We start from the raw sequence: 16,531 nt of genomic DNA on the forward strand, positions 1-16,531 counted from the left end.
GATGGCCCTCAATGGTAAGAAAAAGAGTCTGCATGGTCTTTAAAAGTTTTGAGCAAGGACCTATCAGCCCTGATAATACGTACATACATAGAAATATGTAGGAAATACTTCAGATGGGTAATAGAGAAAGAACACTGAGATGAGCTGGCACAATTTGACAAAGTCTCAGCATTTGCTTGGAATTTTCTGTTAAGTCAGGAGCACAATAAGCCAATCATTAATTGAGTTTATAATGAACACGACATGTGTACAAAGGATCTGTGTGGAGTTCTTTGCATTTACATTTACATTTACTTCTGATCTTCAGTTATTAGATAGGGAAGGGGGACACACCAGTCAATGTCATAGTGAGGACGGCATTAAGACCTCTCTGTCTCCAAAGACCGCACAAGTGAGGTCCCGGCACAGCTCTGCCTTCCGTGTTTGCAAGTCATGCTTTGTTCTCACTGCTTCCCCGGTCAGTGATCTGTACTGCTTTCCTCTCAGAGATAGCTGACAAGATCTACAATCTGTACAATGGGTACACAAGCGGGAAGGAGCAACAGACTGCCTACAACACGCTGATGGAAGTCTCAGCCTCCATGCTTTTCCGAGTCCAACACCATTACAACTCTCACTATGAAAAGTTTGGTGACTTTGTCTGGAGGAGTGAGGATGAGCTAGGGCCCAGGTATGTGTTTCTGAAATGTGAGTAGAGAGGAAGACTTTTTGTTTTCTTTTTTATTTCCAGTTTATTCTACTGGACCCATTTACCTTATACTGACAGTGGGCTATATCCAATAAATAACTGGGTGCTGATAAGTATAGTTATGTCAGGGTTAAAGATAGGTGTTGAGCAGAGAAAAAGGCTTCTTACTGAAATATATATTTGAATAGAAAACATGGTATTACCAGGCACCAGTGGCTCACACTAGCTACTCAAGAGGCTAAGATCTGAGGGTCAAGGCTCAAAGCAATTCCAGGCAGGAAAGTCTATGAGACTCTTTACCTCTAATTAACTAGCAAAAGACAGGAAGTAGAGGTATAGCTCAAGTGGTAGAGCATTATTAAGGTTGAACAAAAATGCTAAGATAGTGGCCAAGGTTCTGAGTTCAAGCACCAAAAAAGAAAAAGAGAAAAGAAGAAAAAAGCACTGTATTATCTCATAAAGGGAAAACAAACTCACCCGTCCTTAAGAGAAAAGGAAACATAGTCATTGATAAAAATAAATATTAGTATAATCAAACAACAACAAAACCTGCACAGAACAAAATTGTCCCTCAATCTTATTGAAGCAAGAGATTTTCCCTGTACATAGCAGGGTTTTTTTTTCATTTTAATAAGAGAAATGTTAAAGGCACACCTCCCAATCACGGTATTCTTTTTAAATAATCTGAAGGATGGGAAGGGTAACACAGGAGAAAATCTAACCAACTTGCCCAAATGTGATTCATAGGGTCTGGGATCATCTTGAGCACTAACACCTCACATCCCTTCCCCTACTTCAGAAGAATCCCTTCTATATTTGGGTGAGTTCTATGTTTGCAAGAAATGAAGAATCTCCCTGTAGTTGTGGTTAGAGATAAGAAGGGAGAGGTCACAAGGTCACAGAGGCCATAGCCTGAAATCCTGAATGTTCTTCCAATAGGGTTAAGGAGTTTGGTTTATCTCTCTAGGGCAATAGCAAGTATTTTCAGTGTTTTTCACAGGCAAGTGATATAATCCTATCTTTAAGGGAAAAAAGCCGTCTGGAATCGATCAGAAAAAGCAAGGAGTAAAAAGTGCAGTAGTTGTGGCAAGAAGTGCATCTACCAACACTCCAAAGAGTCTCAGCCAAGGTAGCACAGGTCACCTTGAAGAGAACTGTGTCTCGCTGGGATACTCAGTGGGCAGGGGCTTCATGCTATAAAAGCTTCTAAATGACCCAGGCAAGGATTTTCTTTCTATTTTCTAAAAGAAGAAGTTCCTTGAGATTTTCCGAGGTTAAGTAAGATGCCCAGAGCTGCAAAGCATGGAACACAGAAGTTAATTGTGCACGAAACTCTCATCTTAATCCAGTAGAACTTTTGAGATGACCTAAGACTCTGAGGCTCCCAAGAGATGAGAGGAGTTTGATGAGAGCTTCATTGGAGGATTGGGCCTGTCTTATCAGTTTAGTTGTGTTCTGGACTTTCAACTTTCTCCCCTCCACTTGAAAGGTGGGTGCTATAGATAAAAGCTAGAAAGCGGTGGGCTGGCAGGCAGCAATAGAGACCCCTAAATGAAAGCCACTGTGTGAGTCCTCTGAGCTCCCATCTTGCTCCTGAATGGAAAAAGGCTTTCCACTTTATGGGGCATTTTTCACAGGGCTTAGGGAATTTAGGTGGAAGCTAAACCAGAACCCTACTCCTGACTCTGTCTTTACAACCTGCTAGGATCCTTTATGGACTTCCAGGACATAAATCTTCTAGAAAGGCCTTCTGGTCACCCACAGAGACAGAGCAACCTACTTGGTAATAAAGGACTATGATAACTCCCTAACCTGCCAGACCCCAGTTACTGCCCCCGCCTAGCCCCAACCCACGTAACCCAGTTTCCTTTTCCTTCTCTGAGATTTCTAGTATCCTGAGATTGTTCTGATATGCCACCCTGCCACATTAGCAAGAAGCAAAATTGCTGTATCCTAATCTGTCTGTCCTGCTGGCCCTGCTAATAAACCCATACAACTTTGGGCTCTGCTTCTTTCTAGTGCTCAGTCTTCTTATCTAAAAGGTAATCTAGATGAACTAGTGCCCTGATCCAGTTTCTGTTTCAGTCAGTGGAATCTTAAGTGAATCTTATACAGAATCTTATATGAATCTTATATAGAAACTAAGATCCATTTCTACTCTTTTTTTTTTTTGCCAGTCCTGGGACTTGAACTCAGGGCCTGGTTGCTGTCCCTGAGCCTCTTGTGCTCAAGGCTAGTGTTCTACCAATTGAGCCACAGCATCACTTCTGGCTTTTTCTGAGTGGCTAATTGAAGATAAGAGTTTCACGGACGGGCTGGGCAGGTGGCTCAGTGGTAGAGTGCTTGCCTTGCATGCATGAGGCCCTGGATTCGATTCCTCAGCACCACATAAGCAGAAAAAGCTGGAAGTGGCATTGTGGCTCAAGTAGTAGAGTGCTAAGCCTTGAGCTGAAGAGCTGAGTGACAATGACCAGGCCCAGAGTTCAGGCCTCACAAACGACATGGACTTTTCTGCAAGGGCTGTCTTTGAACCGCTGTCCTCAGCCACTCTCCTCAGCTCTCAGCCTTCTAAGTAGCTCGGATTACAGGCGTGAGCCACCAGCGCCTGGCTTTCCACCCATGTTTTAATTCTGCATCAAACTCGTAGGTTTCAGTGTTTTAGGCTGCTTGTGTGTTTACTTATTATCACCTCTCGTCCACCCCTACAACAATGTAACTCATTCATAATTTAGTAGTATTTTGTGTCCTATATTCACTCTGTGTGTGTGTGTGTGTGTGTGTGTGTGTGTGTGTGTGCTCGTACTGAACTTGGCTTTCCCCTTCCCCGACCCCCTGAACAGGGCTGGTACTCTACCATTTCACTCCACCTTTACTTCCTCCTATGTTCACTTTGAAACATAGATGTGAAATAAATATTTGCCTAATAACTGGATACAGGAGCAAATCTACAAATGTATGGTCCAGATGCTTCGTCATGTTGGTAGGAGCTAGCATCGAATAGCTGAGCCCCCACCTGCTGAGTCTTTTCTGGGTACCCCACCTCAGCCCCACCCCAGAGGTCTCTCTGAGTTCTCAAGGAACTATAGGTCACATTTATTAAATAATTGCAATCAGGAACTCTTACTATCTAACGAATTATAGAAAAAGGATAGTAGGGGGAAAACAAAGGAAGAGGTCACGATGCTCAACAGGAAATGGACACATTACCTTATTCATGTAACTGTAACCCCTGTGTACACTATTTTTACAATAAAAAAAATTTTACAAAAAAACTGTGATATACTTGAAACTATCCAACAACTTGAAGAGACCTCACTTTGTTAACTGACATGGATTCATTTGCTAATAATGTGCCACATCCTGTATTGTGGCTAGAAATCAAGGACTAGAGAAGGCAGATCAGGCCTTGTCATAACTCAACATTCAGTGAAACAGAGACCAGTCATTTGACAGTCATAGGGGAACATGTCACAAGATGCAGGCTATGAAAAGGAAAATGGAAAGATGCTTTTGAGCAATATTTCCCAAATAATAATAACATGGGTATTTTTTTTGGTCACAATTGGTATCTACACAGTGGTGTGGATTGGGCCCTGCATTTTGAACTTGTAACCTATGAGGCCAATGCTGCCGGTCCCTAAAACACCTGAGGTGATGTATTCTGATCTATAGGTGGCTAGAGGAACAAATCCAAGCATAGAGCTCAAAGGAAAAAGAAATCTCTGTACAAGATAAGAAGGTTAATGTGCAGAGACAAAGAATGAACAAGGATTCTTCCACGTGGAAAAGGGAGGATGTTTTCATTGGAAGAACACAGTAACAAACATGGGGTGAAGTAAGAATACATTTTAGACAGGGTCTTTAATTATCACTGGGGCAGTCAAGGTGAGAGAGGAAAGGAAAAGTCAGGTTGAAATGTTAGAAAGGGTCAGATCTTGACAGCTTTTCTAAATCCTGCTTGAATTTTTATCCTTTCTCTCAGAAGTCACGTGAAACAACCTCTCTCCATCCCCCCACCCCCACTTTTCATAGCAGTCCTAGAACTTGAACCTTGTGCTTGGGTTCTGTCCCTGAGCTTTCTTGCTGAAGGAAGAACCCACATGTAAAGAAGAGAGAGCAGGGCATTTCTCTAGAGCCTAGAGGTCAAGGTTCAAGACCTAGTTTTGCCACCAACTTACAGTTTGACCTTGGGGACCTTTGGCAAGTTCCATCCCCATTCTAGATTTCCTTGGGAACATAAAAGGGTTTAACTCCAGCCAGTTACTCACGGCACACAGCTGTAATCTTAACTACTCAGAAGGCTGAGATTTGTGGAACGTAGTTTAAAGCTAGCCCCAGGCAGGAAAGTCTCTGAGACTCTTATCTCCAATTAAGCACTAAAAGCTGCAAGTGGAGTTGTGGTTCAAGTGGAAGAACACTAGTCTTGATCATAAAAGTTGAGGGAAAGCCCCCAGGCCCTGAGTTCAAGCCCCAGGACTGGTACAAAAAAAAAAAACTAAATGAATAAAAGGTTTATCTCCAAAGTTCCTTCCAGCTGGGAAACCCAAGGAACCATAAATCCCCAAAGGTCTTAAAAACCAGAGAACAGAGACAACTTGAGTGTCATTTCACCTCCAGACCTGTACATCCTGTTTCTCCAAGATCTAGGTTGGCTCTGGAGATCAAGAATTTTTCCCTGGAGCATACTAAGGGCTAATATCATGGGAACTCTATTAAGATCCTCTTGGCTTTCACAATCACCAAACTTCCCAAATCTTTTCAACTGCTCTCTGAATCTAGAGTGACATACCCTCATAAAAGTTAGTGACAAAGGGCATCTCTTACCTCTGCCTAATAAATCTATCAGGCTAGCGTTCCCTAGAGCCTGGTTCTCATGACAACTATAGGTTACTGCAAACAGCTGCTCCAAGAAGGCCTGCTGACACCCAGCTGTCCCAGCCATACGGTTCCCATTAGAAGACTTGAAAAATAAAATAAAATAAGAAGCAAATAGGTGGCCAGGGACCAGAATTTCCTCCAGTCAGAGCATCCTTGACCGCTTGGGCTCTTCTGTGTGTTCAGTTATATGTGATCAAATTGGTAGAGGAGAGAGAAGAGAGAAAATACTTGGAAGAGATTTGGTTTCAGTGAAACTGATCTCTCTAGACTAGGAGAGGGGTGTGTAGGGTATCTGCTACTCTTACTTTCATAACAGACATTGCTAAGAGATCACAGAATCATCAAAGGCTATGTTCAGTCTGAGATCTTTTTCAACGTTGCATGATAATGTACACTTCTCATTTCAAAAGAGCTGGAAGATAATGAGGCACCCTTAGTGAAAGTAAACATGGGGTACAACATTGTTCATGCCTTTAAGATTGCATTAGTCCCTTCCTTTATCTTGGATTAACTCTCTTGGAATTTTTACACGACAAGAAAGCATAGATGGGCTTTTAGGGCCATATTTCTGGACACCAAGATGTAGTTCTGGGTTTTTTCTTGCATATTTTGACATTTTAGGAATGAAGATGAATTTTGCACAGTGAATTGCACACTGTCTTTTTCGCTCTTGAAAGGCTGTTGTTGAAACAATCACATCTCATCTCTGTCTTAGAAAGGCTAAAAACTAGAGGCATATACTATGACTTTGAATCAAGTGTCCATGATTCATTTCAAAGAAATCAATTCTGGAAAAGGTCTTGTGAGCCAGGTGTGGTGTTGCATGTCAGCACATCCAGTCATCAGGAGACCAGTTTGAGACCAGCTTCAACCCCATAGCAAGAAAGGAAGGAAGGAAGGAAGGAAGGAAGGAAGGAAGGAAGGAAGGAAGGAAGGAAGGAAGGAAGGAAGGAAAGACGGTTTTTGTGGTTTCTTATGAGGGATAAAAAAAAGAAGCCAACCAAGAACATTTCTACTTAATGTCTTACAAATCATTCTCCAAACCTGATGGGAAGCGCTATATCCTCAGATAGTATCTAAGCTCTGCTACCTTTCTTCTTCGAGGAGGAGGTGGTGATCTGGAGCTAAATTTTGCTACAAGTTTATTCTGAAAGGAATCCCAAGTGAACTATTGAAAAGTCACAAAAGCATGGCTTCACAACACAAATGTGTTATATCGGTTTTAACTATATGTGAGTATCTTTGGATTTTCAAAGTAGAAACATTTATTTAATTTCCAAATAATTTTTGCTCATTCCATATCATACAAAAGGTACAAAAGTATACAAAATAAAAAGCAAAAAAATATGAATAGAGTGCACATATATATGTGAATGTATATATAAGTTCATGCACTCATGTGTTCACGCACAGGTACTGGGGCTTGAACTCAGGGCCTTGCACGCTTCCCTGCCTTTTTCACTCACTGATGACATTCTACCATTTGAGCCACACTTCCACGTCTGACTTTGGGCTGATTAATTGGAGGTAAGAGTGTCAGAGACATGTCTGCCCTATCAGCTTCAAACCCAGGTCCTCAGATCTCAGCCTCCTCATTTTCTAGGATACAGGCATGAGGCACCAGCACTCTGCTGTATTGACTTTTTCAAGGGCCCTTGAACCATTCCATTATATGAACCTATCACACAGAATCTTGTTCTCCTGGGTCCCTAAAAATACCCATCTCTTTACTATTATAAAGTTAAATAAATGTTTCCAATTGCTTAATTGTGTCTTTAAGGTCACATAACGCTCTTGTGTTATTTTATTTCTTTTTTTTTTTTTTGGGTCCGGTCGTGGGGCCTGAACTCTGGGCTCGGCGCTGTCCCTCAGCTCTTCAGCTCAAGGCTAGTGCTCTACCACTTGAGCCACAGCGCCACTTCCGGCTTTTTTTTCTTTTTGCTTATGTGGTGCTGAGGAATCGAACCCAGGGCCTCAGGCATGCAAGGCAAGCACTCTACCACTGAGCCACCTTCCCAGCCCTATTTTATTTCTTTTATTGACCCTTGCTAGAGAATTTCTGTATTTCTAAATTTTTGAATTTCAAGTCAGTTCATGCTTATTATTCCATTCCTTTTGCACAGCTAAGCATTAGATACTAGAAGAACTATTTATGGTCCAAGAAACTGGTGAGAACTATTAGGTGAACACCTATTATATGAGCATAATGGATATATCTTGTTTGATATGTTATAATATATATATATATATATATATATATATATATATCCATTGTAGATCCATGAATATACATTTCATTCCATCACTGGAACAATAGACTTTGATTAACAACAGAAAACTAGTGAGGTTCTACAAATTGCTCAAGAATCAAAGTCTCAATTCAAAGTGTGTCTCTGGCATTAAATCAGCATCTTGCTTGTTCAGTATAACACATTGGAGATACAAAACTCAGAGAGAATACATTGTGGCTCTCAACAGAGAACTGAAATGCCTCAGCACTGAAGGACAAACCATGACTTATAGCAGGGAACCTTTATAAGACTTCCCAAAGATGAAATTTCACCTTGACTTTGAAGCATGATTACCACCTCAATGAATATGGCCTTCTCATCTCAGAAACTCAGTTTTGTGGCAATCATCTTATATCAGGTTCTGTTGTAAATTGTTCATCAGACACAAAACAGATGGTATTTTTCTGTGATCCAATGCCCATTCCATGTACATGGAAAACACACAAATAAATCACAAGAAACCTTTACTCCATCTGCCACTACCAGCAAACTCCTTTGTAAAATATTCCTGACTTAATCTCCTCTAATGAAGGGGGACACACTACTGTACAGAAAGTCTTGTGTTAGAACACTTTATCTTTAAGGTTGTAAGAAAGAGTATTTCGTATATTGAACAATACCTGTTTTCTGTTTACTTTAGGATGGCTTCTTTCATAGCACTTGGTTGACTTGCTGCAGAGATTTGAATCTGGCTTCGAGCCCTCTATCACTCTAGTCAAGTCATGTGACTGGCCAGGGGCTCACTTCTGCCACCTATAGACTGGAAATAAAGTATGCACTTTAGAATTGTGGCAGGGTTAAATTTAAGATGGTGTTGGCATGTGATGCTGTTTAGTTATAGCTATTACCATCTTGACTGTCCGTTTTTTTGCACAGTCTTTTTGTCAGAGCGACATAACTCTTCCTATAGTTCCTCCTCTTCTCTATTCCTGCTCTCAGCAACTCCATCCAATATCATAATTTGGTTACATTCTTTATCCATCACTCTTATACCCTCCAGATATGGCCTGACCAGAGCAGTATCAGTGGAGTCATTATTTCCTCTAATCTACCCTCTGTACATCTGTATTCCAGCTTTTTGCAACCACATCATGTCCTCAACTCTCACGAAGCTTGAGCCTGACACAGAGACATTTAAAGCTCCACTCAAGGAGATAGTGAGGAGGCCAATGGGAACATTTCTTTTCAGATTCTCTTCTTTTTCCTTTGTCATCTCTTTAGAAATTAGGTCTCTGTCTGATAACTATTTTAGCAACTGATTGGGTAATGATGCTGGGAACTGAATGGTTGGTCAAAGGTTCTACAATTCCCGGAGAAGCTGTATCCAGGCCCAGCCTCTGATTCCTTCGCAAGCCAACCCTGTCTCCTTCTTGACTGCTGATGTACAATAAATGAGCATGTGGTGTGGCTCCTTCACCTCTTACTTCCTATCCCAGCAAGCCTGAGACCTTAAGTCCAAAGTGGAAGATTCCATTTCTGGTATTTAAGAAAAGTGGTCATTGACCTAGGATTTCCCCTCCAGGGAAAGTTTAAAGTATGCTTGGCCTTTGATTTATGGATGTCCACTGCCTACAATTTATTACCCAACACTTTGCATATTTGCTCTCATTTTCCCTTCTCCTCTCCAGCCACTGATCACCTCCATCCAGTTTCTCCCTGGATTTACCTTTGTAGTCCTCCTGTCTTTGTTGTCTAGATACATACATTTGGTAACTACTACGTATGAGCGGGATATTTATGGTAGTCATTTTATTTTAGCCTAACAACAGTTCTTCAAAATAAACATTTGTATTGCTGTTTGACAAATGGGGAAACAGAGGAGAAAAGTAACTTGTCCTAATGGTGTCTGACTTTCTACTATTAATGCTACTTTGAGTTGTGCCTACCATTTACTTAGAGATAAGTGAATTACCTATGCTAAATCATCCTGCTACAACACAATCGTTATTTTCATTTTGCTGATGTGGTAACCCAGAGTTAAGGGAGATTGAAGAACTTCCTCATAACGTACAAAGATGTTAAGTTGTAGAGCTGGAACGTGAATCAGCGACTCAAGAGCTAACTGCTTCATCTTAATGAAATCAGGAACCTTGCCTGTTAATAACTTAAGGCATACTTTAAGGCAGTTCATTTTCTCATTCCAGAACTCAGTTTCATTATTCATAAAAAAGAAGTGTTTGTCCACTTGAATTTTAGTCCAAGAATTTCTCTGAGGAAATGGCTGGGTCTTTGGGGCAAAACCTTTGGCCATGTTAAAAAAAATTATCCTTTCCAAGTTCATTTTGTATTTATTTCTTATTTTTTGTGACTGTCTGGATCAGCATGGACCCTTCATCATGCAAAAACTAAAATTCAGATCTCTCTACATAGCAGAGAAGAGCTTAGATGAGATGGTCAGATCTCTGCTAAGCTCACTGGACTTCTACTCATTCTTTGTACTGACCATTTCAAACTGTCTGGTGCTCTTTCTGGTCTCACTTGAGATAGCTTCTTTCCTCCACCGTCTGATCTCATGAAAGCCTAGCTCAGCAATCACAGCCTTTGGATAGACTCCTCTGAGCTCCCAAATTCTTGATTAGGTGCCTGCCTTCTAGATCCAATAATACTCTGCATGGGTTCCAATCCACCACTCCATCACTGACTTAAAGATTGTAAACATCTTTGACTGTGTGTCTCCTGCTCTGCCTTATAAAGGCAGTCAAGACTTCAACCAGTGTATACCTATCTTCAGTGCCTGGCATGCAAAGAATACTCAATAGCACAATAATGGTGGTCATAGTGAGGGTGGTAAGGGTGGTGATTTTGGTGATGGTTGTTTGTAACATATATCAGGCTCTTAACTTTCTAAGTTTTTTTTCCTAAGTTTATCATGTTAGCCATTTTCAAAGCATTTTGCATGTATTGACTTACCTAAGCCCTACTGTAAGCCGATGCGTTGAGCAATATGCTATCCCCTTTCCTCAGATTTAAGACAAAACAGACTAAGTAGCTTTTTACTTTTTAACTATTTCAGAGAGAAAGATCAAACCAGCACCCCAAAGTATAAAACTGTTCAATTATGGCCTTCCTCTACTCATTTCCAAAGCAGCCAAAAATATTTATAAACAATCCAGAGTCAAACTAGTTATTTTCCTTCTTTAAACCCTTCAATACCTCCCATACTTACCCTCCCGACAATAATCATAGACCTCATTTATGGAGTGCTCACTATAGATTCATTACTCCTTTGTAAGTATAAAACAATACATTGTGGTAGTTTACAGTATGCCCACGTTATAAATAAGACTAGGCAATGGGAACTAAAGTGCGGAAGTGTATCCCAAATAGCCCAGCTTACAAGTGGCTGAGCTGGGACTTGAATCTAAGTAGCCAGTGCTTTAGAGCCTTTAAGTGTACTGTTACTCCATGCATTGGGGTCATGTGAGGACACTGGTGGGAAGCCAGAAACCTGGATCCTTGCTACTTCTGGTGCCTACTGGGGCCCTGTATTTCAGCCAGAATACTTCAAAGCTCTTACATTATCTTCAATCCCCATGCCTTTCCTTGGTTTTCTGTTGTATCTATGACCTCTTCTCTATCCAACTCCTACACATTTCTGACACTTCAGTTTCCACTAGGAAGCTTTCTTTGATATCCATCATTCTAGTGAGAACCTTCCTCTGCTCCTATTCAGCTTATATGGCTTTTTGAGACAATCACTGTTGTATTCTTGCATTCCTGCATTATAATCTCCATTCATTTGTCTTTCCCACTGGTGCTTCTAAATGGAAGTTGAGCTGTGTGACACATGCTAGATTCTTGAGCAAGTATTATAGTATCTCCCTTGTCTTCACAACAGCCCTTTTTATTCCCAAAGGTTTAGAGATGGGAAGTAAATATCCCAAAGGACATAGCGCTAGTCAGGAACAGAGTGAGATCTCAAAGAGGGATGAGAAATGAACATCATCTCGGAGGGCTCTTGGTAGTGGTGTGCTTGCCTAAGAGGAGGGAGGGTTATGGAAAGAGTATGATTGTAATGTGGTGAACCCTTGGTACTTCCAGAAATATTCCACTCAAGTGGTGAACTATACAAAGAGAACTTTTGAAAGGCACCTCATAAATTGTCGGTACGAAATCTAATCCATAGCCAAGTCTTTTTCCAGCTGCCACATAGGTGCTTAACATAGCCTCTCATTTGTGGGGTCAGTGTTGTAAAACTCTCCTGGAGTCTCAGAAGGGCATGAGGAAGTCAGAAGGAGAGAGAGAGAGAGCCTCTGGGTTAGTCTCATAGGATTTCTGGGAAGCTTTAAAGATGCTGGAATATAGACAAAAAAAGTGATTTTATGGGAGACAAACATTTTGACAATGGAGCTGACATATAGTATACCTGGGAAAAGACCTTCCTTTCTCTCTCTAGGACTCAGTTTCCACATTTTTGTTGAGTAGGTCACACCAGATTAGTGGTTCTTACTGAAAGGACATTCAGCAATGCTTTAAGCCCATTTTATTGTCTTGACTGGTGTGGGGCTGTTAGTTGTCACCTGGTAGTTTTAGGCTGTATTCTTGCAGGGTGTTTAGCATGTCCTTTACAATTGTTCTTACAATCTGGACCTAGCCGGGCACTGCTGGCTCACACTTGTAATCCTAACTACTCAGGAGGCTGAGATCTGAGGATCATGGTTCAAAGCCAGCCCGAGCAGGAAAGTCCTTGAGACTCCGATCTCCAGTAAACCACCAGAAAAATGGAAATGGCTCTGTGGCTCAAGTGGTAAAGCACTAGCCTTGAGCTGAAGAGCTGAGGGACAGCACCCAGGCCCAGAGTTCAAGCTCTATGACTGACAAAAAAAAAGAAGAAGAAAAAAGAAAAGAAACTCTGGACCTAGATCACGCCTAGCTTTAACCACAATACTATCAGATTTCTCTGAGATCCTCTAAGTGATAATGTGTTCTGGATAAATCCTTAAAGATGACCACCATCCAGAATGATTCCTTCCTTAGTTAGTCTACTGCTTAACCTAGTTTCGGAGGTATCATCATAATAATCTTTATCATTATAACTATCATGTAATGGAAGCTGACTATCAGTGTCTGGGCATTTCTTATACATAATCTCCTAACCAGCTTATGAAGATAAGACCGTCCTCACTATTTTAGAGATGGGGAAAAGTGGAACACTAAGAAGTTCTGATTTGGGGACATTTATATTTAGACTTTGATAAAAGAGAATCGCAGAGGACACAATTTCCGAACTTCGTGACTGGATAAAAGCCCATGAGAGAGTGCAAGAGACAAAGGCAGACAGGAGGAAGGACTTGTGAGTGTTCAGCCCCGGACTCAAATGTTCAGCTCCAACGGTTAACTTGATTTTCGAGTCTAATAATGTCATTTTTCTGAGCTTCACTCATGTTGCTCACCTATAGTTGTGAAAAGACTGGGGTGTTAGAACTATATGTAAAGAGTAAGTGAAAAAATTTAAATGGATGAAAATACACCACCCTGGCAAGCAGATAACACAGGCACATGGCAAGTGTCAGATTTTAGTTGTCATTTTTGTTGTGTTTATTTATATATGTATGTGCTGATACTTGGGCATGAACTCAGGGCCTGGGTACTGTCCTTGAGCTTTTGTGTGATCCAGACTGAAGCTTTACCATGTGATTCACAGCCCCATTTTTGGCTTTTTGGTCGCTGATTGGAGATGAGTCTCATAGATTTTCTGTTCCTAGGCTGGCTTTAACTGCAATCTTCATCTCTCAGCCTGCTGAACAGTAGGATCCTTGAAATGAGCCACTGATGCCCAGTTATACTAAATATATATATATATATATATATATATATATATATATAAAATCAATTTCTGTTTGATCAGATTTCCTGTGCTGATAGTTTTCAAACTTTCAAGGGTTGATTCTATTTCTATTTGAAAAAACTAGGTCAGAGGTTTTTGCCTCTTGGATTTCTACACTCGCATGCCTGAAGAGGATAGGTCTTCAGGTAGATTTTGAAGAGGTTTTGTTGTTGTTTGTTTATTCTGTGCCAGCCTTTTGGCTTGAACTCAGAGCCTTGGCATTGTCCCTGAGCTCTTTTGCTCAAAGCTAGTGTTCATTTGAGCCACAGCTCCATTTCTGGCTTTCTAGTAGTTAACTGAAGATAAGAGTCTCACAGATTTTTCCTTCATCAAGCTGGCTTCAAACCTCATTCCTTAGGTCTCAGCTTCCTGAATACTAGGATTTCTGGTGTGAGCCACTGATGGCTTTCTTTTTTTTTAATATATATTTTTTATTGTAAAGATACTGTACAAAGGGGTTATAGTTACATGAGTAAGGTAATGAGTACACTTCCTATTCAGCATTGTTACCCCCTTCTTTGTTTTTCTCCTACTATCCCTTCCCTCCCCACCTCTACCTCCCTAACTTCTTCACGCCCCCCCCAACAAAGCTGTAAAGTTTGTTTTCAAGGAAGTGTCTTGTTGTTACCCATTGTTACAATGGGTAGACCTGTATCCTTATTTCAGCATTTTGTTATTTCCCTTCCCCTCCCCAAATTAGAAAAATGTATATACAAGATGCAGGGCACGGATGATGGCTTTATTTCTTTGGTGGTTAATTAGAGATAAGAATCTCAAGGACTTTCCTGCACAGGTTGGCTTTTTAATTACATTTGCAATCCTCAGATCTCAGCCTCCTGAGTAGTTAGTATTGCTGTTGGCTTGAATAGGTATTAAACTATACCACAGCTAGGCTGGGAAAGTAGGTAGGAAGTCATTGTAGCAAGTTGCATTCCTGGGGGTCTGTTGACATACAGTCACCATTTCTAAGGCTTAATTCCTGCTTTGGACTTCTTCCCTAACTACTACTGTCTCCTCTGCCTTTCAGGAAGGCCCACCTGATCCTGCGGCGGCTGGAGAGAGTGAGCAGCCACTGTTCCAGCCTCCTGCGGAGCCCCTACATCCAGAGCCGAGTAGACACCGTGCCCTACCTTTTCTGCCGCAGTGAGGAGGTCCGGCCTGCAGGCATGGTGTGGTACAGCATCCTCAAGGACACCAAAATCACATGCGAGGAGAAGATGGTGTCCATGGCCCGAAACACCTATGGGGAATCCAAGGGCCGGTGAGGGAGGGTACTACCCTCCATGAGCACAGAGACTCTCCGAGGGAGAGCGGTACTCTCCTGGATCCTGGGGCCTGGGTGGGCAAGGGGCAGCTGAGGATGGGCCTGGGAGACGAAGCTTGCCAGCAAGGCCAAAGCAAACTGTTTCTCCTGTGGATAAAGAGGACAGAGAACTTTATAACCAATGGAATTATTCTTTTTTTTTCCTCTCTATCTTTATTTTTTTCTAAGATATTATTTGACTCTTATCAAATGTCTCTCCTTTTTAAACATTTTCTTATGAATGGAAGTCAGTGGGGAGGGCAGGAGCTTTCAGGTAGAGACCAAGTGGCCTTTCCTCTCCTTCCTCCCTTCTGCCACATTCAAATTCCTTCCGATCATGGACCCCTGGAGGAGACCTCTGGAGAGACAGCACCAGGAAGAAAGCCTTGAAGATTGTTGCAGGGAGGAAGCTGGGTCTCTAAAGACTCTCTCTCTTTTCCTCTCTCTATCTCTTTTCTCTCTCTTTTCCCTCCTTCCTCTCTTCCTCTATCTTTCCCTCCCTCTTCCTCTCTTTCTCTCTTTCCCTCTCTCTTTCTCTTTCCTTCCCTCTTTCTCTGTCTTTCCTTCCTTCTCCCTCTCTTTCTCCTTTCCCTCTCTCCCTTTTCTTCTTCTTCTCTCTCTCTCCCTCCCTTCCTTTCATCCCCCCCCCCCACCTCTGACATTAATGAGTTTCCAGGACCTCTGCTTCTTCCCGATACCTGTGGGTCTGCCCAGAGTCCCTGCAGGACTTTCTGTGCATTAAAAATTCTTCTTGTCTCTCTTTCTGCTTGGGTGGTGTTTCTTACCAGCGGAATGATACAAAGGGACTTTGGTTTATTCATTGAGCAAATTTTACTGAGCAGATACAGTGTTCCAGGCGCAGGGCATGCAACTAAAGACAGAGAAATCCCCCTGCCCTTTGGGAACTTGTGGTCTCCTAAGCATTTGTCAGGGAAACAACCTGTTGGTGTGCCTGCATGGAAGAATACAGGTTCTCTGAACTACCCTTGAGCAACGCTGGAAGAGTCTTGAAGGGCATTCTTGAAAAAGCGATAGCTTGGTTGAAAGAATGATGAGGAATAAGCCAGACAAAAATGGGGGGTGGGGGGAATGAACAAAAGTCCAGAGATAAAAAGAAAGTGTAATTCATTCAAAGGACAAAACACATTTTCATTAAGCAATAGGAATCATGAAGACAGTAGAAGATTGGCATGTAGGGTCAGCCCAAGGCAAAACTTACTAAAACCCTGTCCCAAAAACAAGTTCACACTCGTGGTCCCAGCCACTCAGGAGGTAGAGGTAGAAAAACTGTGTTACAAGCCAGCCCAGGCAAAAACTTGAGACTCTCTAAAACTTGAGACTCTCTCTCAACCATAGAACCAAAGGTTTGGGGGTATGGCTCAATGGAATAGTGTTTGACTGATAGGTACGAAGCTCTGAGTTCAGTCCCAAAACTGCCTAAAGAAAAAAGCAAACAAACAAAAGAAATTACTGCAGCACACACACACACACACACACACATACACACACACACACACACACACACACACACACACACACACACA

The 16,531-nt window shown here is 41.7% G+C and overlaps 1 protein-coding gene across 3 annotated transcripts in view; it reads left to right on the forward strand.

Annotated features, from left to right (window-relative positions):
- Positions 1-15,440, forward strand: part of Astn2 (astrotactin 2) — a 777,558-nt gene extending 762,118 nt beyond the window's left edge. Inside the window, exons 7-9 of one of the 3 annotated variants that reach the window (XM_013030185.1) lie at positions 487-670; positions 14,712-14,945; positions 15,177-15,278. In XM_013030185.1, coding sequence (XP_012885639.1) covers positions 487-670; positions 14,712-14,945; positions 15,177-15,228 — 470 coding nt within the window. In that variant the 3' untranslated portion in view covers positions 15,229-15,278. Of the gene's footprint in view, positions 1-486; positions 671-14,711 lie in introns of all 3 variants that reach the window. The other 2 variants (XM_013030186.1, XM_013030183.1) reach the window with 2 other exon arrangements.
- Positions 15,441-16,531: the final 1,091 nt, after the last annotated feature.

This window comes from Dipodomys ordii, unplaced genomic scaffold (assembly GCF_000151885.1).
Source record: "Dipodomys ordii isolate 6190 unplaced genomic scaffold, Dord_2.0 Scaffold127, whole genome shotgun sequence".
NCBI classification, from domain to species: Eukaryota; Metazoa; Chordata; class Mammalia; order Rodentia; family Heteromyidae; genus Dipodomys; species Dipodomys ordii.